General features: G+C 33.6%; 1 protein-coding gene across 6 annotated transcripts in view; it reads left to right on the forward strand.

The window, feature by feature from the left end:
• Nucleotides 1–26: 26 nt before the first annotated feature.
• The window catches only part of LOC135141962 (ankyrin repeat domain-containing protein 50), a 71,123-nt gene continuing 45,595 nt past the window's right edge, over nt 27–25,554 (forward strand). For 5 of the 6 annotated variants that reach the window (XM_064073578.1, XM_064073581.1, XM_064073582.1 and 2 more), the window contains exons 1-4: nt 27–162; nt 9,150–11,005; nt 24,536–24,954; nt 25,074–25,193. In XM_064073578.1, coding sequence (XP_063929648.1) covers nt 9,298–11,005; nt 24,536–24,954; nt 25,074–25,193 — 2,247 coding nt within the window. In that variant the 5' untranslated portion in view covers nt 27–162; nt 9,150–9,297. Of the gene's footprint in view, nt 163–777; nt 1,089–9,149; nt 11,006–24,535; nt 24,955–25,073; nt 25,194–25,554 lie in introns of those variants that run through there. The other variant, XM_064073580.1, reaches the window with a different exon arrangement.

A 25,554-nucleotide genomic window follows, 5' to 3' on the forward strand; every position in this document is an offset into this window, starting at 1 on the left:
CCGCGCCACCTGGCGCCGCCATCTTCACCAGTTTGACAGCCGCGACATTGTCATAACCAAGAAATTAATAAAACATTGGACAAAAAAACGCAAATTTAATGAAAATAGTGTGTTTTCCACAACAATCAAACAGCACTCCCGCGAACGAACACATTTTCTCACGTGAGTACCGACTTTATCCCTTTCACGAAACGGAAAATCGGTGTGGGTGTCAAAATGCACACAAATGGTTATTTTTAGCTTTATTTATTTTTATTTTATTGTAGTTAATGTCGAGGGCTCTTCCTTCCGTTTTGTCTTAAGCGGAGCGCCGCTTTCGCGGCGGGCCCCCGAAATTTGCGCTTTTTCAGCGCGAGCGAGGGCCCCCTTTCGCGCTGCCATTGATTGATTTAGTGATTAGATAGCCTTTCATTGATATTTTGCGTTTAATTATAAATATTTGGTCATTCGATTTCGTCAATAAACAGCATCTCCTTTTACATGGGCTATGACTCATTCTTGACCTTAAAAAAATTCAATTTCATCTGTCCTCTCAAGTCGTGCTGGTAATTTATCCAATTGAGACTTGCATTCATGTATGAATTTAGGCAGCTGCTAATTTTCTACAATTTTCGTGGCTATAAAGTCGTATTAATTTTATGGCTTGTCTCTGCCAAGACTGCTTAATTGTGTTACAAGATAGACGCGAAATAATTGTTAATTTCGCTAAGTAATTGGGATTTGTTGCGTTAGTACATGGTATTTGGTGGTAGTGCTGATTATTTTTGCAAATAGTGTGGGGAATTTTATGTACACCGACGCAGATTTGGCAACTTGTAAAATTAGAACTGCAGTTACAAAATTATGGTGGCTATAATTGAACAGGTGCTAGTTTTTGCGGTGGAACGGGCTATCTATTAAAAAATTGTTGCTATTTACTTTTTCTAGATAAAGTTGTCATAAATCTTGATTTGTGTCGGCTATTAAGTTGTATTTTTCGCTTGTTAAGTGCTAAGTGCATGTTTTTATCAGGACCTTTCCATTAAGACAACTGCATGAATTAATTCAAGAACTTTCAACTACTGATATCCTTTTATAGACTCAAAAAGGTATGAAATTGGTTTTGTTACATAAAAATTTCGTTTCAGAATTACTTAACTATGACGCCTCTCATGGGAATAATTTAAATGCTAATGTTCCAGTGTCGGTATTAATTGTTTGTACATTTTTACAATTTAACGAATTTTTTGGTAATAGTTGCTTAAATGAAAAATGGAAAGTTTTAAATTTAGGGCATGATTTTTTTTACAGGAAACGACAGCTTTGTTTTGGAAGTGAAACATCCTATCGGTAATTTTTTTTTTCTTTTCCGGGATGTAATATTTTTCTCTGCTCATTTCTATATTAATTTTACAACTATATTGGTTATACATAATAATTATTATAATATATACTAATAAGTGTCACGTGAAAGAAATGCAGAAATAACTCAACTTGAACTTTTCACACAACAATAAAGAACCAGTTTCCTTTAGAAATAATCCTTGAAACCGCTCGTATGAAAATGCTTTTCCGACATCTTGAAGGGTAAAACCTTTCACTAGATCCGCAATTTGAGCAAATTTGTGAAATTACTAAATTAGGCGATGAAACTATTCTTGCGACAACGCTTTTGAACCGCATCCGTTGGATGAAGGTGCGGCAAAATCTTCAAGTTATCACGCGAAAATTAAGCTCAGTTGCTATTTTAATCACGTTTATAGCGGCAATGTAATTAATAAAAGTCTTCAAGCGACCGCGTTATAAATGTTGCTTTAGAAAACAGATGTTACAAACACGAAGTAAGTATTGTAAAAAATAAATTTACTATGTGCAGACGTCGTTTTCACGATTTTATGTCTATTGACATGTTTAAATTATAAAGAAACGCAAAGGAAAATGTTTTAAGCGAACTTATTTTGTGTTTGGCCCGGATGTTTTTTTGTTTTTAAGACGTTTCAGGATTTGATTATTTTATCTTGACTATTACAGACATTTATATCTAGTCAGTTTATTTCGGTTTAGCAGGTAGCGATGTCAGTTTTAAATTTATCTTTACGATTTTTCATTAACGAATTCAGTTTTACTGAAACGAAACTCTCGTTAAATTTGTTCAGGAAAATCTGTTTTTTTTTATTATTTCGTGTTTTTCCAACAACTCAGAATTGCTGTTATATTATAATATAAAAAATATGTTAGATGATTTTTGACAAAAGATTTTTTATTTAACTAAAATTGTATTCTTCTTTTTAATATGGTTGAATCCAACAGATTTTTTTCTCATTTTGGGGTTAAAAACTATTTTTGGCGTGTTGTGCTTCACACACTGGTAAGTTTGACCTAAAAAAGATTTCAAAGTCATGAACTTGTGGTTTATGATTTCGCCTCATCTTTTCATATATTATAAATAAATCAAATCCGAAAAATCAAATTTCTGTCTGGCACCCTAAACCAGTTTTTTATTTTGAGAACAACTGCAACAAAATATTCATTAAAAATATCCAAAGACATAAATTTGATCGTTGCACTTAAAATTCGAAACTTTCAAATTGACGATAATAATCCGACAAGACGAAAATTCGATTAAAGACAAATCTTCAAAAATCCATGAAAGTCTGATCATTTTTTATTACTTCTCGGTACTGTGGTACTAATCTATATAATAAAAATGAAAATAAATTCTCTTTATTGCTAAAACACGATTCCAACATGACACTGAGTCACATGTTTGTGAATGTGTTAAAATACGTGGAAAATGACAATTACAATAATAACTAAATATATATACAATTAATTCATAACTTTTATTTTTCTTTTCTTTTTCAAAAACTTAAAAATAAAAAAAATTGGAAAATTTTAAATAAAAAAAATCCATAAATCGAAAAATTGAGAAATTGAAAAACCGATAAATTGAACAATAAAAAAATCGAAAAATCGCAATCTCGATATATCGAGAAATCGAAAAACTGGGAAATCGACCTCAAAAATTTTAGAAACCCAAAAATTGAAATTGGAAAAGTCGAAAAATCAAAAAATTTAAATTGAAAAGTTCACCAAATTGGAATGTTGAAAAATTTAAAAATCGAAAACTTGAAAAATCGAGAAATCCAAAAATCGAAAAGTCGAAAAATTTTTAAAATGGAAAATCCGAGATTTCAAGAAATCGAAATATCAAAAGACCGCAAAAAATCAAAAAATGTAAAATTTAAAAAATCGAACAATCAAAAAACTGTAAAATCGAAAATTTAAAAATTGGAAAAATTCAAAAATAGAAATATACATAGAAAAACTGAAAAAACGAGAAATCGAAAAGTCGAAAAAACGAGAAATCGAAAAATCTAAAATTTGAAAAATTGAAAAATCAAATTATCGAAAATTTGCAGAATCGAGAAATCGGAAATTTGAAGAAAAAACTGAAAGATCGAGAAATTCAAATATTCCAATGCTGAAATGGCGAAAAACTGAGAAATCGAAATAGGCCGAAATAGAAAAATCAAAAAGTTGAAAATTGAAAAGTTTAAAATTAAAAAAATGAAAAATTGAACAATCAAAAAATCGAAATATCGAAATCTCCCTCAAAAATTTTAAAAACCCAAAAATCGAAACATCAAAAAACTGAAATTGAAAAGTTCCCCAAATTAAAATTTTGAAAAATTTAGAAATCGAAAACTAAAAATCGAAAAGTCGAAAAATTTTAAAATTCGAAAAACCGAGATTTCAAGAAATCTAAACATCAACAAATCGTAAAAAAATCGAAAAATATAAAATTTGAAGAATTGAAGGATAAAAAAAAATTAAAAATCGAAAATTTAAAAATTGGAAAAATCGAAAAATAAAAATATAGAAGAACTGAAAAATCGAAAAAACGGGAAAGTCAAAAAAATGGAAACCTGAGAAGTCGAAAATCCAGAATTTAAAAAATCGGAAAATTAAAGAAAAAGAAACTGGAAAATCGAGAAACTGAAACATTCCAAAGTTGAAATGGCGAAAAACTGGGAAAGCGAAATAGGGCAAAATCGAAATATCAAAAAATTTAAAAATGGAAGAAAAATTGAAAAATATAAATATCCAAGAACTAAAAAATAGAAAAATCTAACATTTGAAAAATTAAAATGTGGAAAAATTGAAAAAAGAAAACGAAACATCAAAAAATCGAAAAACTGAAAAATTCAAATATCTAAAATTGAAAGTTGAAAAGTCAAAAAAAAAGAAAAACCGAGAAATCGGGAAGTCGACAATCCAGAATTTTAAAATTCGAGAAATCGTAAAATTGGAAAATTGAAGAATAGAAAAACTGAAATGACGAAAAACTGAAAAATCGAAAAGTCGAAAAACCAAGAAATCTAAAAAATAATACATCGAAAAATCGAGAAATCAAGAAATCTAAAAGTCTAAAAATAGAAAAACTAAGAAATCGAAATAAACCAAAATCGAAAAGTTAAAAACAAAAAAATTTAAAAATTTAAAATAAAAAAATACAAATCGAAAAATTGAAGGATTTAAAGAACGAGAAATTGAACAATCAAAAAATCGAAATATCGAAATCTCTATAAATTGAGGAATCGAAAACTTTAAAAATCGAGAAATCTAAAAATCGAAAAGTAGAAAAATTTTAAAATTCGAAAAACCGAGATGTCAAGAAATCGAAACATCAACAAATCGTAAAAAATCGAAAAATATAAGATTTAAAAAATTGAAAAAACAGAAATATACAAGAACTGAAAAATCGAAATAACGAGAAATCGAAAATATAAAAATTTGAAAAATTATATTATGGAAAAATTGAAAAACCGAGAAATCGAAACATCAAAAAATCGTAAAATCGAAAAATTGAAAAAATAAAATATCTAAAATTTAAAAATTGGAAAATTGGAGGATCCAAAATTCAAAAAAATTAAAAATCGAAAAATCGAGAAGTCTAAAAAAAAAAAATTTAAATTGGGAAATTGAAAAAGCAGAAAACTGAAACAACGAGAAATTGACAGATTCTAACGGTGAAAAGATGAAAAATCGGGGAATCGAATAATTGAAAATTCGAAACATCAAAAAACTGGAATATTGAAAATTCGAAAAGTCAAAAAAGCGAGAAATCGAAAAAACGAAAGGAATTTTTTAAAATTTTTAGAACTTGCTATATTTCAATGGGCGATTCTGGAAAAACCGTTGGAGTTATCAAAGAAATGAGGCGGGAAGTGACTTCTACGGCTCGAAATCTACAATAAAATGTGTTTCGTTAATTTTCGAAAATCGTTGAAAATGGGTCGAAATTTGCGTAAGGGAAAGATTTAATTTTTGAGAAAGTCGTCTAAACATTCAGAAAAAATTAGGGTTACAGATCTTGACGTGCTGATTCCAAAAATATAACGTGTTTAGGGTCACGGAGGAATATTTTCGAAATATTTTTTTTGAAATTTAAAAAAATTGCGATATTTCAGTGGGCGATTAATTTAAAAAGTAAAGAAAAAACAAAACATATTTTTTTTTAAATAATGGATTTTTGATTTTCTAAAAAAATCTTGATTTTTGGATGTCATAGTAAAATAATTTCGAATGTCAAATTTCATGTTTGCTCAGTGTTTCACAGCTTGTAGAATACGGAAATCTACCCGGTTGGGTTATTTGTCTTTTTTTATTTTAAATTGATTGTACGAATGTCCCAAAAATTTATACCTAGTGTTCCAAAATTGTCGCAGAAAATATATTTCAGATTGCGTAAATTTTAGACGAAAAATTTAATTTATACTTCCCGAGCGTGAGGTAATGAGAGGGTCACCGGACTAATGACTACTTTCATGTTTTCTCCACATTTCATGACTAGAGTCTGAAAAAGTAGGTCTCGCATTTCCGTCTGGTCTGTCGTCTGTGTAGATTTTGATTATATAGAAAATCTCCTAAACTACAGGACAGATTGTTGTCAAATATTTATATCCGTGTTGGGAATACCGTGTAGATGGTAAAACGCTAACTACAATTTGTCTATCACCCCCACCAATGTTGGGATGACGTTATTTCCAAAATTTACAAAAATAACTGTTTTCTTTATAATTTACAACAGTAAATATTATTTAAATTTTATGCAATTATATACTTCTGCACTTTCGGTTTACGAGTTCAGATTTTTTCAGAAATCAAAATTGAATAACATTTTGTAAATTAATTTTGAAACTGCAAAACCGATTGTTCCCTCTCCAAAAATTAATGCCCTCATCACCAAATTTTTGCTTTCTTTCTCTATTTATTTTTTTTTCCTTAAATACTGTGAAATAAACCGGATCAAGCAAAACCGAAATAAATTTAAATAAATAATTAAATTCCACTGTTAACATCTCCAACAATGCTACAACAGTTAACCTCAATACTATTCAGAGTTGTTAAACTGTGCTTTTCGCTGTAATCTAAAACAAAGCATACGAACATTGAAGTTGACCTTTAGATCAATATTCTGGTTCTAGTTTACCTATTCAAAATATTATTTTAAACTTCTGTTTCGTGAGAAAACAATGAAGATTTGAATCTGGAAAGTTATTTAATGTTGCGGCCAAATGTTATACCAGAGGTTTTTTTTAGTTCATTCAGTACGTCATCTCAACTTCGTTCTGGATTTTCAAATTATGACCACCAGAAATATTTTTCTATGATTCGAAGTAAATAATTTAGCATAAAGAAAAAATTAGAGAATCCAGTTTTCTTGGCAGAATATTATTATTGATCGGCACAAACTAGTACAACCCTTTTCCAATTTAGCACACATAAGTTTACGGCTTCTGAAGTCATACTAATGAAAGACACCGCCTTGTATATTTTCTCTTTTTTCTTTTTGTTGACTGTAGCCCTAAAATTTCACTTATGTATCGTGCCTTTATGCAAAGCTGAAAAGCTAAAGCCTGTTTTAGATTGTTAGATCGTCGATTGTGGAATCAATGCATTTTACACAAAGAAGAACGAAAGTCATTTCCGGCGTTCATTCTGGGGCAGAAGCGAATGTTACAGCGGACAAACGAAATTTTTGTTGGACAAAAGATTTTGTCTTGGATTCTTAGTTAACTGTTAGTGAATGAACAAAATTGAATATTATAAAACTAATAATATTAAAAAAAAAAAAAATGTAATAAGTCAAATAGTGTTCTTCCTTTTATTTGGCACTCTTCGGATGTTCGTGATGTCATTGACTTGTAAGTGTGACATCATCTGCCACTTGTTTAAATGAAAGTATGTATTTTTGCGTCTTTAAATATGTTCGACCACTTTAATATTAATTTGAATATTAATAGTTCTCTAGATTTAATTTTTTTGATGCATTTGGAATATGTCATACAGCACTTAATCGTTTGGCATTTAAAATTCTGCGAGTGAACCATAACTTTATTAAATTTGATCATAACATGGTTTCAAGGGTTCTAATTAATAAACAAATAAATTTTGATTTAAATTTAGATGTGAAGTCGTACGTATGCCAGACATGCAAAGTCTTTATTGCAAGTGAGAACTTTTAAAAGAGTGTCATAATTATGCATGTTTATACTTTACGTAAGTAGCAATTTTCACTGACTAATAATAGATAATAAAATATCCAACTTACCTATTGTACTACTCATTAGTAATTTTCACTTTAGAAATTTAACCTTCGTGTTGGTATGTGCTTCTTCATTTCTTTATTTTTAAAAATGACTTTATTTTGTACGAATAATTTGTAATTATTATTTTAAATGTGCCTGTGACGAGACAATAACCTGAAAAATACTAAAAATAAAAATACTGGAACATTAATGTAAATTTCATGAAACAATATACTCTTACACTGGTGGTCCATCAATCTGCCTTGATTTTTAATCACAAATCAAACATCGTAAAATCTGATTTTATAATTAAAAAAAAAAAATTATTAACATTATAATTATATGGGCACTTAATTTTATCTTTCGCTTCATTTGCTTTAGTGAAGTAGGTAATAAATAAATAAATCAGTATTGATTTATACAAATGCACTGTTTTTTACCAAATACCTTTATCGTTCAGTCGTGTACTTCAATATGCTTCTCGTAGTAGAGTGGAAATACTGCGAGCAGAACATCTTGAGTCGTCACAATCTGCCACTTACGCTTTAACCAGTGTCATCGTTTTTTTACAGAAATGGACCCGTCCGGAGTTTTTTACGGCAATTGCGATTTTTTATTGGAGTGTTCTGTTCAAAGTATTTCCATTCTATCTTTATCGTAGTAGGATTTTTTTTTGATATTGCGTGTACATAGCACTTCTAAATAAAGTACTAATGTTAAGTACTTTTTCGTTATTATGATACAAATAAATTTTAATTCAACTAACGAATATTAATTTTGTGCCAGGAAAATTAAAAAGTAAAAAAAGTCCGTGTAAGTAAAAGATAATATAAATTAAACGTGAAAAACGTTTAAGCACTTAAATAATGACCGGCCACGGCTGGGCATGCGACATTATATAATCATCAATTTTGTGCCAGCTGTATCAAGTAGATGCTGAAGGACATATTATTTTATAAAAAAAAGTGCACAGATATTAAAAATAGAGCGCAATGCAAACAAGTATTTGAGTACGGTATGTGACAGCATAAAAAATATAATCTTTTATCTTATGTAATCAAAGACATATCGATATTTCTATTTGCAATTAGGCCCGACCTATGCGCACACCCATTGAACAATTACCATGTGATTGGAGAAAAAAATCTACATACACATAGCAAATAGGCAAGTCGCTTAAAGCTACTTAAGTAATCTCGGTGGGAATTGATTGAAAATTTTACCTTATCTAATAACATTATTGTTGGGGAAGTTAAAACGAATTAATTAAAAAAGTGTCTTTGTAGCAAGTACGGTCCTGTTGTGAGGTCGTCGCTCTTCCCTCATTGCGTTCGGAATGCAAAAATATTTCATTTATCACCGAAACACACGCAGTAGTAAAAAAATTAACTATATTTACTTAATTTTTACTCCAGATTCCATTCCGCTGAGCCACCTCCCGCCGAATGACCAAATATTCTTAAATCCAATTTATTTATCTCACGCTCCGCGATCTTATCAAACCTCCAGATGCTCTCGCCCGCAATAACCATCATCAAACCTGCCTCGCATCATCTAAACACTCTCATTTTCCAGATGTTGCCAGCTAGCCCCACCACAATGGCAAACCTCCACATATTATGGCAATAATCCAACGATTTCCAAACACGCCACTTTCGCAACTCATCATAATAGTTACGAGGTGATTCGAGATGTAGTTAACACATCGTCATAAAGAGCGAAAATGTCCCAACACGACGATAAAAAGAAATTCTACTGCCGCGAATGGGCCTTCCAGAAATTATCGCACTGCTTGGACCAGCGGCCGGTGTCGAAGACCTGCGGCGCCTTGCTGCTAGGGGGCTCCGGCTGCGGCAAGACCACCTTCTGCTCGGAGCTATGCTGGCCCTCGCAGGGCCCCAGTGGCCGCCAACAGAGGGCGCTGAACCGCCGACTTCTGTGCTACCACTTCCTGCAGGGCCACAACGAGAAAAGTCTGTCTTTGAGCGAGTTCGTGAGGAGCTTGGTGACGCAGATTCTGAACCATTCCACGGAGAGCCACAAGGAGAGGAGCATGCGCCGCAAGATGGCGCAGGAAGCTAAGGTCGAAGAAGAGAAGAACATCTCCTATGAGCAGAACCTCTCAGAGAACTGCAGTCTACCTCAGGAAAGCCTATACAGTAACGTGTACGCCGACAGCTTGCTCTCCCCGACTTTGGAGAGCAAAAAGAGCGACGTACCTCCTATACCTAACCTGCCTGTGAATCCCCGGACCCTAATCGCTGATGCCTACCTAGAGAAGCTAAAGTCGGACCCGGAGATCCAGATCGCCCTTAGGGCGAAGAACATCGAACTGAATCCCGACGACTGCCTAAAGAGGGCGTTGCTGTTCCCGCTTCTCGAGATAGACCCGCCCAAAACTTCGCTCTTCATTTTGATTGATTCCATCGACGAACACTCTTTCGTGTACTCCAATTCGACGCTGACGCGTTCGAAGCCACGTGAGCGCAGCTCCCAATCAAAAACGATCGCCGAGCTGTTGGCCAATCACCACCATCTCTTCCCGCAATGGCTCCTCCTTGTCTGCACCGCGCGGAAGCAGTCGAAGAGCATAGCTAAAATGTTCACCGGGTTTCGCAAGCTAAGTTTGGACGATTTGCGCAAATCTCAGGTTGTGAGGGACGTGCAGCAGTACATTTTGGCGCGTTTGGACCAGGAGAACAGTCTTAGACAACACATAAGTCGTGATACCGCGGAAATGCTCAATCAGTTGCATATTAAGAGTAACGGGTGTTTTCTTTACTTGGAGAAGGTGCTGGATGGGGTGTCCGATAATTTTATAGTGTTGAGGGAAGTGCGGGAGATCCCCGGGACTCTAAACGGGTTGTATTTGTGGTTGTGTCAAAGACTTTTCAATAGACGGCAGTTCGCGAAGGTCCAGCAGCTACTCAACGTGATCCTCGCGGCGAAATGCGCCATCAACGAGCCTTTGTTGTACGACATCATCAAAGTTTACAACCCGAAGATGTCGCACGACGACTTCAAAAAACGCTTTAACTTGCTAAGGAGGATCATAGTAGTAGGGAAGACGGGAGCTATCAGGTTGTTTCATCATTCCTTCGCAGAGTGGTTGTTAGACATAAAACACTGCACGCAGAAGTATCTGTGTAATATATTCCACGGCCATTGTATCCTAGCCATGTATTATACGTTGCACGCTAAGTATTTAAACAACCAGGAAATCTACGACTACGCCTTCCATCTGACGAGGATGGAACAGTATCTGAACGAAAAACCGACGCAGAAGTGTCCGACTCTCATGTACAAACTGTCGCAGGAAAAGCACAATTTGTCGCAAGGGGAGAACTCGCTGGAGAAGACGTCCACGGAAATCTACTCGGACTTGAAGGCGCTGCAAGAACTGACGAAGTACGAAGAGAAGGAAATGACGGGTGAGTTACAATATTTGGCGAAAGTAGAAGTCGGGATTGTTCGGTTCAAAGAGTTGTTGTAAATTTTGTTTTGCGGTTTTATGGGTTATTAGACAATAAACGAGCGGCACGCACAATTATCACGACAATTTACACGTTTAGTAGGTAATTTATGAGCGGCTAAGTGAAACAAATCGTAACTGGTGGATTGGTTGTGTTTAGGGTTTTTATGTGCTGTGAAGCATTAAACGCTGCATATAATTATGGCTGTACAAATAACAAAGGAAATGTACCTGTAAATGACTTGTCGCGTAGTAAGAACAATGGTTGTCAATTCTGGGTACTTGGGTTTACGTAGGGGAAGAATTGAATGGCGACTGGGAATGGTCACGATTGACCAGTGAACTGCCGTTCTTGTAGCATTTCCTCCTCTTTAAACCTCTACAATGTCAATTTCTGTCCTAAGGCACGCTGTGTTAACTGTGGGAGTACTATAAGTACTGTTTGACAAATGACAATCGTCTGTCACCTCTGTCGTTGGATTTCCTTGTTTCATTCAACTTTAAGGTTGCTTCAGGTTTTTGATATTACACATAAAACCTTAACTGAAATTATACTCAAGTATATTATATTTAATTCATAGTGCGGCTCTCATTTTAGGACACATCTCAACTAACAAAATTTAAATTTTTTATTCCCCATCATATTAAATTTCTGACTCTGGATCATCAACATCTAAACCAATTCAGAATGTCCCAACGAAATAATGAATGGAGAAATATTGGCAACCGAAAGAAATCGACTATTGAAATCGTTTGTGGTAGCCTCTGTCATTATGCTCTGCATCCGGTAAAAGATCTCGACTTTCCAAAAACCCAAACCAATACTCTGCATGTATGATGATAGACCTTGTGCCTTCGTTTCTAATTTTTATGACTTGTTTTTGTTCGCATAATTTTTTTGGCGATGAACCAAGGAATGTCTAAGATCCATGAATTTTAAATTTTGTACGAAGTAGTTCGCCTTCCTTCAAATTCCAACTTTTCTCTTTGGTTAACCAAAAAAAAATTTGGTATTTCACTGCAGGATTAAGAATATTCGTCATTTCCTCTTATTCTTCTGTCCATTATTTTTGACAAGATTTTTCTTCTCTCTTCCACATCTTTATATATCGATAATGTTATCCCTGACTTCCAATCTTTTGGTATTTATCATTTCGGTCGTCCTCCGGAGTGCTATTCCTAATTTTATCTTTCGCGTGGCCTCTGATAATGCTTCTTATTGTATTGTTTCTATTTTTTGCTCCTAATGTTCTTCCTCGTCGGTTTGAGCACCATCCGTCAGTTCTTAGAAATGTTGCCATCCGTCTATTATTTATGATTACTGATTATATTTCCATCCTTGTCATTTATGTTACTCCTACATATATGCCTTCTTGTGTTTTAGCTGCTGAAGTGTTCTAAAAAATAGTTTTTCTACCGCGCACGTTTTTTGGTTTTCTAATAGAGCTATTAAAGCACGCAAATGACCTCACAGCAGTTCGTTAATAGCGGAAAGGCGTTCTTTAATAGATCTGGTGTAATTTAGATCGGTAAGATTGGTAACCATGACGAGGAATGTCAGGTGAATGTCAGTGGCAAATGTCAAATTAAAATTTCCCGTATTTCTAAAGGCGTAAGGACTTCACTAACTTCTTCACAAGACATTTTAACCAATTTTAACTTACAAAAACTCGAATTGATTCGAATTACAGTTGTTGTGAAAATTCGAACCTCAAATATTTCGTGGTTAGTGTCAGACCAACCCATCACCAACCACGACAAAATTCCCCAGATTTAAAAAAAGGCAAATTTCAATTAAATTTTGCGAAAAAACTTGGGCGGTAGAAAAAATAGTATAAATTACTCGTTCATAAGGCCATTGTGGCACTCATCATTTTTTTATTCGTTCCATTTTTCTTCTATGCTAAGTTTTTCTTGTTCCTTTAGTTCTTAATTTCATATCTCACTATTTCGCACGATATTTTATTTCTTTAACTTTATAACTATTTATCTTTTTTTCATCATTTTTACTTCCCGAGCGTAAACTAAGGAGTAAACTAGTTAGTAATCGAGTTCATCGGATCATCAGCCACTTTTATATTTTCTAGACGTTTCATGACCTCTAGAGTACGAAAAACGTAGTGTCTCGTTTCCGTCTGTCTGTCTGGTATATTATATATGTATATATATCCACTTTTAAACGTTTTAACAGTAAGAGTTCATTTCCTCGTTAAATATGTTTTCTATCGTTGACACTTTTCAAATTTTTTTAAATTTTTTCTTTCTTTCTTGACATCATCATGTTCATTTTTACCAAAGAGTGGTCACTTCCTATTTCCACATCTCTTGCAACTTTTCCATTTTTTTCCATTTTCCACTGTACTTCGTCAAATATCTTCATTTCAAATAATTTTATTTGTTCGCCGTTTGCATTATATTATTATTATTTTTCTTGTTACGTGTTTTATTAATTTCCGTTTTCATTTTATTCGTCTAGTTTATCCTATTTCTATTTGCCATACTATTCCTTCTTGGTTTTTTGGTCCTTTTAGTGTAGCTTATTTTGGTTCCCATATCCATGCTTTTCCGTCTATGACAATTTTCGAGTACTTATTTTTGACTTCTCTTCCCGTACTCTTTCCTGTGCTGCTACTTGTCTTATTTCTTATTGTATTTCTAATTGATTTTACTTCCCGAGCGTAAGCGAATTATTATTAATTAAAATCAAAATTTGGCTAATCATCCCCACCAACAAATTGATGCATTTCAATGAATGGTATTTTAAAATGATTTTAATGTTACACAAAAATATACTTATATACTCGTAGTGTACGAATTCACTTTCAGTTTTTTCGCTAAATGTTTAAATTTTCGCAAAAACATTTGCAAGGTATAATAACGTTTTGTTCCGAACGCGGTTTGTACGTCTCCGTGGCGCAGTTGCTGCATCGCAGAGAGCGGTGACTTCCGGTACTGCGATTGTGGGTCTTGTCCCTTTCCTTTTTACTTCCCGAGCGTAAGCGAAAGAAATATTGTAATCGAGTCCGACGGCCGACCCTCTACTTTTACGTTTTCTCGACCTTTCATGACCGCTAGAGTACGAAGAAATCAGTTTCCCGTTTCCGTCTGTCTGTCTGCCGTTCCGGATTTTTATTGGACAGATAATCTCCGAAATTTTGTATTTATATCAGAAATATCCTGTAGAAGGTAAAACGCTAACCAAAATTTGTCTAATCATCCCACCAATAATGTGATGGCGTTACTTCAAAATTGCACAGAGTAAATGGGTTTTAAATAGTTTGAGATAACATAGTCCTACACATGTAGTTTATGACTCCGTATTGAGTTTTTACCCGAAACGTCCAGATTTTTGGAAAAAAAAAATCAAAATTGTAAAACAACATTTTGCAATTTAATTTTGAATCTGCAAAACCGAATGCTTTGAAATCTTGGAGATGTTTTGAAGTTATCATAAGCATGGTAAATGTTTGATCAAAATGTATTTACTAATCCCCCCTAAAAAATTGATGACGTACTCCTCAAAATTTTCCTGAATAAATTCTTAAATCTTAAATGAGTCAATTTATTTTATTGGTTAAGATTAAATCAAGAATTGCAAAACTGAATACTTTTAAATCTTGTAGACGTTTTGAAGTTATTGTAAGCATGGTAATTTTTTAATCAAAATATATCTGTTTATCAACCCCAAAAAATTTATTACGTCATCTCAAAATTTTGACGAATAAATCCTTTCGAAAATGTGCAAAATGTGATGAGTTCTTAGTTGTGACTTATCATTGCATTAATATTTTTTAGATTTGCTTATACAGGGTGAGTCAAAAAAATTAATGAATCAGTCAATTTATTATTGATCAAATTAAGAACGAGCCGTAGCTTTCAGAGTGAAAGCGATTTTATTAAAATGTTCCATCACAGAACTAATCTATTGAGAATAGTTTTTTTCTTGCATTGGTATAACGCTTTTCTTTTGTGCCCTGACTAGAATTATCCACGTTGATGATCACAAATTTTTTATTGGTTAAATTAAGAACGAGGCACCCCGTTTTCTCGAGAATGTGAAGCATACACTCGTCTTTGTATATATAATATTCAGAACATTTTGTTCGATTGTGGTTTAATTAATAATTTTAGTCCAGTTTTGAGAAGACAAAGTCATTCAAGTGAAATTAATTTCTGCGTGACATTCTTTCGATGTATAAACGTGAATAAACACTTGAGCTCAGATTGGTATTACCTAGTGCTGAACGACAAAGGGTGGCATTTATCCCTCTGGTTTTTACTTTACTTTTAATTTTTTAAAGAGCTGGATTTGTTGGATTATACTTACAGCCTTCGACCAATTTAAATAAAAATAATAATGCTAATATTCAAAACATTTTATTGAATAACTTTTTAAGCATTGATTTTAGAATATTGGTTGCTTTTGAGTTTCAGAAAAAAATCAATCTTTCCATTTATGAAAAAATATACCTAGTGTTCCATAAAAAAATAAAGCTGACGTCATTTCCGGTTCTATCGGAAATAATAAAAATGTGAGGTTGCCATCACATAGACTATCTATCTTTTAAAATGATACAAATTTGCTGCAAGAACTACAGCTTTATCTTTGAGAATAAAAAAGCTACAGGGGTTGTATTTAAAATAAAATAAAAGAGACCCCCCCCCCCCATATAAAGGTTATCAGAAAACACAAATTTTCTATAATTTTTCCAAGAAGCGGAATTTGTTGGATTGTACTTCAAGGGCAAGGGAAATTTTGTCGAAGTAACCTTGGACCAATGTTTTTTTATTAGGCATTATTTCGAATTTTTCCGTTTCTATCTAGGTCCCCTTTTTGACCTCTACTTTTCCTTTTCCTTTTGTATATATCATGAAGTTTTTTGAATATTAAAAAAGAAGTTACTTCAAGATTATGTGATAGTCTTTCAATTAGTAAAGCCCAGGCTATATTTCTTGTATGGATCAAACGTCGTTTGATACACGCTTTTTTGTCGGCCGTAATTACTTTCGATATTTCGAATGAACAAAAAATTGAAGGATAAAATCCCAGAAGTAAATTAGCCAAAGTAATGACAGAAGTGACAGTAGCGGGAATATTTAAAAAGAAAATGTTGTAATAGGACCTGTCGCTAACCTATCAAAAATATCTTGGCCTACTGCGGATTTAAATTTAAAACAGTTGTAGATGCCAAATATGCGCAGCTTCATTGTCGTCTGCTACATCCATCGTTTAGATTTTCGATCAGTTTCGTTTGTTATAACCTCACTTTTTTGACACTTCATATCGATGTACTAAATGCAGACATACGTTTCTTGAAAAAATCAATTTTGATAAAATTGGTTATCGCTCTCACTAAATACAGCAGAACCAAAACAAATTATTTTAAACGGGGACAACACAACAATAAGGATCATGTTATCAAGGAGACAGCAAATTTAACAAAAACTTCGATCACGCCACAATGGCGAATTTGACCAATAATAGAGATTCAATTAAGAACAATTGAACCTACAAGACTTCAACTTGTGTCACACACTACTAATAACCGACTATGACATAAATATTAGACAAAAGATTCTTGTAGTATAGGACGTTCAGATGAAATGGATGCGGTAAAAAAGAAGGTGGACCGAAAATACAAAAAATTGGAGTTCAAAAGTTCAGATCTAGAGGACAGTGAATTATTATACTCCATTCATGTTTCAAAGATAGCTGTCCTAACAATGCCCTATTTTTAGCGGCAAAAAGCATAAAAGAAGCGAAAGTGGATTACCATGACGATATATGAGGGGATGTGTTTTTCAAGTGTTTGCCGAACCACTCTTGTAAAATTTACCCGATCTGAGTGATTGTTTTGGATAACGTCAGTTCCCATTCCGTTGAGTCTGTAAAGTTCTCTCGACAAACTCCCGAAAAACAGAAATTATGGAATTTCTGTATATACGTATGTAATAAAAGTGAAAACCCCTGTTCCATTAAAATGATGTCTTTATTTAAGTTGACAGTAAACAATTTTTATGAATAAAACACAGCTCGAGTAAGATAGAACGTTTTAATTCCACACACACAAATTACTCTTTGAATTAACGTGATGTGACAAGTTTAGTTTAAAGAAAAAAAACTGCGTGGTTTCTAATCGATAAACTATAGTGATAAACAGTTTTAAACGAAGTTAAGTAGTTAAACTACTTTACACAAAGCTTCTCGTTGTACAAGTTTTTATGGGTTTATCGAGATTAGTCACGCTGTGAAGGGTCCCAAAAGTTAACACATAACATTGCAGACATTTTATACTTACTTCTAACCGTGTTCTACAGTGTAATCATCCCTAAGTGTGGTAATGATAACATCGTAAGGAATTGCGTCTCATGATAAACATCTACTTCCATTGTAAATTTCCTCCAACGATGTATTTCAGGCATTTTCTTGCTATTTTAACAGGTGATTACCCTAACAAGGATAATTGGTTTCATCCCCTACACATGCTTACGCCTGGCATTATTATTTTTGTGCATTCTGAGCTCAAGTCTCGTTCGCACAGATTCGTTTCGACCGTGGGAAAATCAAGACATTGTCGTCTGTTGTAGAAGGGATTTTCCGAAAGGATTCATAAAAAGGAAGTTGTTTGTGTAGAGGAACAAAAATCTGATGTGACACGAAAACGGCATCACCTTTCCAACAATACCAAACAAACAGCCAACAATCTGTGCTGAACTCCACTTGAAAAAAAACGCGCTTTTCTATTTAAAAAATCTGAGTCATATCGTTTGACCAACGTCCCGATTACAAAAAGTTTGATGAGAGAATTACACCAGCAAGGTTTTGATATTAATTACTCCGAATAACATGTTAGACAATATTTAAGAAGTGTTGGTTTTTATTATAAAGGATGAGATCACAAAGTGGCGATTGTGGAAAGTCCCACATCATAATAATAGAACTTGGTGAAAAATATAAGTAATTCTACGGCAGATTTATATCAGGTACTGATTTTAAAATCAGTTACAATTTATCAAGCTTAAAATAAAATTCCGTCATTGTAATGGACAACGCCCAGTATCATTTGTGACTATTATTTATGCAAATAACTAAGAACCTGAACTTACTCACTTTATATGTAGTCGACGAAATCGAGAAGAAAAACGGTCATACTTACCTTCACGTTATTGTTTTTTTTTAATTACATATAATTAATATGAAATTCTTAAATAAAAAAAAAAACAACAGCTGAGATATTATAGTTCCAGATGCTTTGTAAATTTAAACGAGTTCGTCGAACTACCTCAAGACATTTTTTTCTTGTTAAATAACGTATAATAAGTCTGTAATCTTCGTATTACAACAGATATACCATATAATCAGTATAAATTCTGATCCTGGCGGTCTGCGAAACCAATTGAATTAAAACGTAGATTAATGCATACGATTATCGACAGACGAAATTTCAGATGATTGTCATGAGTTTTGTCGCAAATAAGCTTTTAACTTGGTTAAGTGGAAAAAATAAATTGTTGTATACACGATATGTTTTATTATTTTGTAATTGTAAAGTTTATATATTTTATTTTGCTAACTCTAGAAAGTGAATGCCTCTAAAATTATGAAAAATAAATAAATCGAAATTGTAACAATGTAAATCTGAGATCCTAATTAGTAAATATAAATTAACAAAACCACTGTAAAATTTCTCTAACAATCTTTCTTTTTATATTGTGTTAATATAGTATATTATTAGCCAAGGTTGCAGAGCCAAGCATTCTAGACCGAGCGCAAATTAGAACCCGAGACGCGCAGCGTCGAGGGCTCTGAAGCGCGAGGTCTAGAAGTGGCTTTGCAACCGTGGTTAATATACTATTTTTTTCACTAGCAGAAACCATAAGACAACAAACTGAAAAAATAAACGTTCAATTTTTTGACGCAACATGATTTTGTTTTGATTTCTAATCAAACTTAATCTAAATCTTCAACACAAACAAAACCGTTTATACTTGTCGCTGAGTTAATCACTTTATCTTCTACCGTCTACCAACTACTATGCGTATACTCAAGTAATGTTTGTAGCACACATTTATTCATTTTTTAAGAAATAATCACATCAAACATTGCGTACATAACCTCAATTTTTCTTTTTGAACCCGTGGTAGCAAAAGTTGAATTTGCTACCACTAAATGAGTTGACATTTGCATGCGTCCTGGCTGCTAGTGAAAAAATTATATTTTATATTGTGTGATATAATTATTCCCTTCTTTAAATTTTATCACCGAAAAAGTTGTACAATTGGGTTCCTCTTCTTTTGCTCTCACTAACAGTTTAAAAACTTTTTACCGACTCCTTGTGGTAATTTGGAATATGATCTCCTCTAATTTGAGAGTTCGCATAAATTTATGGAAATAAAATATATGTGTTAAATCGCTTATATAATAAAAATTTTGTAACACTTTAAGAAACATAACTCAGTCCATTTGAAATAAAAAGTTGATGTCATTTGCAGAAAAACCAGCACAGATGGATAATATAGATTTTTTGCATCAATTAATCACTGCAAATTTCTAACCTCCATCTTTTCAAGTATGTGAGATATTAAAGTGAATTTAAATTGCTAAACACGAATGACGCTATTTAAAAGTGATTTTAAAAGGCGATGTAATACAGGGTGTCTATAAATGTTTGTAGGTCAAGTTGGAAAAGTTGACACAAATGTAGTGATCAAAATTTACCGCTTTTGTTTTATGACCCGTAGAGTACGAAAAAATAGATTTGCCGTTTGAGAAACTACTGGACCGAGTGTTGTCAAATTTTATATGTATGTTATGAATATCGTGTAGACGATAACCAAAATTTGGCTAATCATCTTTACCAATACTTTGATAACGTTACTTTAAAATTTTATGGATTAATCTTTATTTAAATTTGATAAAACAATATATTGTGGGCTATGAATCAGCCTTGATTATTAATCACAGTTACTTTACAATTTTTTTGAGCAATCTTTACCGTTCTGTTCTGTCTAAATAACTTTAAAATCACTTTTTTAATGTACCTCGAAAACAAATCTTTCTGCCATGGAGAGGAAGTAATGGATAAATATCTAATTTAGACACTATTTTTGTGTGCCTATTGCTCACTCAAAAGTACCACATGATCGAAAAAAGTCCTTTAGTGGGCCTTGGGATTGATATTTAAAATAATGATCGTGGCATCGCAGCTACTTGTCATTTGGCTGGAATTGTCAATCTAATTATTTTAAAAATAAATTTAGAGAACTTTTCTTTCGATCTTATAGTATATGATATATGTATATCTAACACAATTATTTTGTGATCCTTCAAGGTGTCGCATTATTCAGTAGCCATTGAAAAAACTGTAGTGTCGAAAGTGGATGTTTGCTCGAAATATTCTTCCTGGAGAAGAAAATGATTTTATTAAGTTTTGTAGTTTTGTTTTGGAGGCTCATACATAAAAAAATGGAAAGATCGCATTTTCCGAAAATTGTGTGTAGATAATTTGACTCCGTTTTTAATTATCTTCCACAAAGCACTTTTTATTTTAGTTTTCTCTTAAAAAAAAATATACTTTTCTTTTGGATTCCGTGATGATATGTGTTATACGTATTTTATAAACGCTAATGATTTTTACTTCCTGAGCGTAAGCTAATAAGCTAATTAGACACATAATCTCCGAAACCAGCAGACCGATTGTTACCAAATTTTAGACGTATGTTAGGAATAGTGTGTAGATGGTAAAATGTTGACCAAAGTTTATCTAATCATCCCCATCAACAATTTGATAACGTCCTCTCTAAATTTTGCTTAGTACATGCCATTTAATTTTATAGAATAAGACTCTTGTAGTCTATGAATTTGCCTTGATTTCGTTTGTTATTATTATAATTTTTATTAATCAAATTTCTCGTAGTTAAACAGAACCCATTTCTTGTATTGACAAGATCTATTTTTTAAGGTTTATGGTTTCTTAGAATAATGCGTTGGTGTCAATGCAAAATCGAGTGCTCGATAGTGGAGGAATTTTCTTTGATTTTTCGATGTTTATGGTTGCTGTGAGTGACACCTTGTTTAGATTTGCTTTTACGGAATGACTCCCAAAAATTAATGAATGAGGGAATTTATTTTATCAATAAAATTATTCATTTTATCACCTGAACAAAGTAGCCTCTCGATTATTTCTGTCTGTCGTCTGTGTCGATTTATGTTAGACATCATGACCCGTCAAAGTAGCCCCGACAAAATAGCTCAGCAACAAAACAACCCCATCAAAATAACCCGATATAAATTTTTTGTGGATAAAAGAAGAAATTGTTAATTTTTATTTACCGAGCGTAAGCTAAGAAAGTATAGTAATTGAGTTTATCGGGCGACTTTCCAGTTTCATGTTTTCTCGACGTTCCATAACCACTGGAATACGAAAAAATTGATCTCCCGTTTCCGTCTGTCTGTCTGGCGTTTCTGTCGATGTTTGTTGGACACCTAATCTTCGAAATTACTGGACTGATTGTTGTCAAATTTTGTATGTATATTAGATTAGGAATATAATGTAAATGGTTAAATGCTAACCAAAATTTGTTTAATCGTCCCCACCAACAATTTGATGACGTCATCTCAAAGAATTCTAATTAAAATGATTTAAATGTTAAACAACAATATATTCCTACGCTTGTGGTGTATGAATCAGCTTCGAGTTTTTCCCTAAACGTTAAAATTTTTGCAAAAAAATTAACACAGTATAATAGCATTTTAACACTGAGAGTATAACCGTCCGTAAGGTTGCGGCTAAGGTATTAGCATGCGGACCGGCGGTCGCAAGTTCCATTCGAAACTTTGCTGTACCTTTGTGTAATCTAGTCCGTCCACCGACTTAGGTCTCCCGTTTCCGTCTCTCTCTCTGTCTGTCTGTCTGTCCGTCCGTCTGTCTGCCGTCCCGGATTTTTATTAGACAGATAATCTCCGAAAGTACTGGACCGATTGTTGTCAAATTTTCAAAATTGTACATAGTAAATGGGTTTTAAATTGTATAAAATAACATAGTCCTACACATGTAGTTTATGGCGCCGTATTGAGTTTTTATCGGAAACGTACAGATTTTTAGAAAAAAAAAAAAATCAAAATTATAAAACAACATTTTACAATTTAATATTTAATCAAAATATATTTCCTTATCCCCTTCAAAATTGATGACGTCAGCTCAAAATTTTGCCGAATAGATTATATTTTAAATGCCCAAAATATGATGAATCTATACTAGTGATTTATCATTCCATTCACATTTTTTGGATTTACTTATACAGTGACTCAAAAAAAATTAATCAATGCGTGAATTTATTTTATTGATTTAATCAAGAACTGCCAAACTGAATGCTTTGAAATCTTGGAGATGTTTTACAGTTCTCATAACCATGGTAAATTATTGACCAAAATGTATTTGCTTATCCCCTCTAAACAACTGATGACGTCGTCTCAAAATATTGCTGCATTAATATTTTTTAGACTTCCTTATACTGGGTGTCTCAAAAAAATTAATGAATCAGTCAATTTATTTTATTGAATAAATCAAGAATTGCAAAACTGAATGCTTTGAAATCTTGCAGATGTTTTAAAGTTATTGTGGATATCTATTTATTCCCCCCAAAAAATTGATGAATAAATTCTACCCAAATTGTGTAAAATATGATGAGTTTTTACTTGTGATTTATCACTGTATTCATATTTTTTAGATTTGTTTAAACAAGTGGCCCAAAAAAAATTAATGAATTAATCAATTTATTATATTGATTAAATCAGGAACGGCTCGCCCCATTTTCTCAGAAAATTTTGGAAATACAATACTGTTATTTGTAGTATTGCACTGCACCAATCCAAGTTGATTTACGTTTCCTTGTTTTTTCTTGCACTGGTAATACGTTGTGACTAGTATTGTCCATGTTGGTGACGTCTCGAAAATGTGACGAATACGCACGTTTGTATACAATGATAAAATAAGAATTGTAATATTCAGATCATTTTGTTCAATTGTCGTTTAATTAATAATTTTACTCCTGTGTTTTGAAAAGACAAACTCATTCAAGTCAAACTAATTTCTAGATGAGATTCTTTCGATGTTTACACATAAATAAACACTTCAGCGTCAGATTGCTATTACCTAGTGTTGAAGGACAAGGGTTGTTAGAGATGGATTATTTTAAGTTCAACATGGTGAGTCATCAGAATCCTACAACGGACTGTCAGTCAGTAGCGTAACATGCACACTTCAGAAGGGGGTGGTTTACCTTTGTTGATCTTACAGTGAACGATGTTTTACAGCTTTAGCATGCGAACCGGCGGTCCCACATTTGGTGCAAACTTGGCCGATTTTTTTTCTCTTTTTCTCTCGCGCTGTGTATTACGTCTGTTTATGACGTCATAACAAATTTTTATTGATCAAGTTAAGAACGAGTCACCACATTTTCTCGAAAAGGTGAGATTATGCATTTCTATTTAACAAGAATAATGACAATAATATTCGGAACATTCGTATAAACTCACACTTGACGTTAAAGCTTGTTTTGAATTTCTATTTTTACTTTATCTATACTTGTGCAGTTTGCACAATCCCTTGCAATTATAGAGGTGATCACAAAACAAATATCACAAAATCTAATTGTATAATTTTTCGAAAAAGCTGGATATTTTATTTGTAAGGAAGCCATGAATTAAGATTATAATATACATTGTATTATAGTGTATGCATCCTGTAAAGGATGTTTAAAGCAAATCTTATTAGATAGGTGTTTTCTTGATATTTGCAACCTTCACTGTGAAGTAAAAAATTAAAATGTACTAATTATCACAATATTCAATGGTGCGTAAAACGAACGAGTTACTTAATTGCCATTTAATTCTTTATGGTAAACACTGTTTTGACGTTGTATAAAGTATAATTAATCTTAAAGTGGTTGGCACTTGCAATATATGTCAATGCTTTTCAAAATTATCAACCAACGGCCATGTGTTTCATTTCAATATCTTCTCATCTTCAACGAGTTTTCTTATCTTTCGATCCGCCAGTTCCCTCTTTTCTTTGTAGAGGCGAAGTTTCTTGGAGTTACACATCGTTTTAATGAGTTGCAAAAATGGGCATAATCGATGATGTTGTTGAATTGAGTACTCCCACACGCTGTCAATTTCGAAAATACCATTCCAGCATAAACGCAATGTCATTTCTGAATGAATGTGCAGCAAGATTGAATTTAAATCAAAATTAAAAATCAGTATTAAAGGTTTTCAGTTTTTGCCCTTGTTGTGAAATCCTGTTTCACATATTAGCTATACAAAATTATATCTAAAATTTTGTTAAAAAAATTTCTGCGACGTAACTTTCGACACAGCATTAAACGTATCAATTCGGAGAAGAAATAATTCGATTACAAATTATGTTGATCGGCCAACCTTAAAATGATACATAATTTTCTACTTTGTCCATTTGTCATTTTCCAGGCCTCGACACCAGCTTCATCGAAACCGAAAACAGCCTCGAAGAAGTCACCGACAAATTTGACAACATCAACCTCAAGAGCCCCACCGTGGACAAGAACCCCATCTACGCCGAAGTCAACAAGGTGAAAAAATCCGATCTGTCCAAGCCCCACGACATCTCCGCGCCAGCCGCCAACGACGCCTCCACCGTGAGCAGCACGCTCGAGGCCAGCAAGAACGCCCTCGACGTGCACACCCTCACCGTCCTTTGGCTCATCCTCAGCGGCTGCAACGTGGAGGAGTGCCTGCTCGAGGGCAACGAGATGGCGGGCGTGAACTTCGGCGCCTTCCTGCCGACCGACCAGAAGGTGCTCAAGCTGCTGCTGGAGGCCGGCGCCGTGGAGCAGACGGATGTGGAAGGATGCGAGTACGAAAGCCAAGTGAGTGTAGCGGTTTTTTTAGTCGGCTGGGATTGTGGGAATTTTTCGCGTTTTTATTGTTGTCGGGCGGATGGAGCGTGAGGTTTTTGCGCTTACTTGGCTTTTGTTTTGGTTGACAGATGTCTTTGGCGTCGTCGTCGAGCGAGCAGAGTCCGGAACCGCTGTTCGATTTGCACGATCTGCATGGACAGGCGGCGTTGCACGTGGCGGCGAGGCTGGGGCAGGCGCAGGTTGTCAAGGTAAGGGTCTAGGGGTGTGGGAAAGTGTCGGCGGTTGGTAATGCGGGGTTTATTACACGCGGTGACAGTGCGACTGCGCGGAAAAGGTGTTGTGACGTTAGGGATAAAACCATTGGCGTAACACTTGCCGTTAGACAGTGATTGGAACAATTACTTTTAAAAAGTAATGCTTGCAATTACAAATTGCTTTTTGCGCTTTGAAAAATTTGACGCGGACGCAAATCTTCTATTCTTTAATAAAAAGGATGCTTCTAAATACTTAGAAGGGGGATACAAGATATGTAAACTTAAAAGTCTGTCTTTAATTGCCTCTTACTTGGCGTTGTGACTTACGAGATTAAATTTGAAAACTTTAGAAGGA

This window comes from Zophobas morio, unplaced genomic scaffold (assembly GCF_036711695.1).
Source record: "Zophobas morio isolate AGI-343-1 ecotype UQ-CSIRO unplaced genomic scaffold, CSIRO_AGI_Zmor_V1 ptg000046l, whole genome shotgun sequence".
Lineage (NCBI taxonomy): Eukaryota > Metazoa > Arthropoda > Insecta > Coleoptera > Tenebrionidae > Zophobas > Zophobas morio.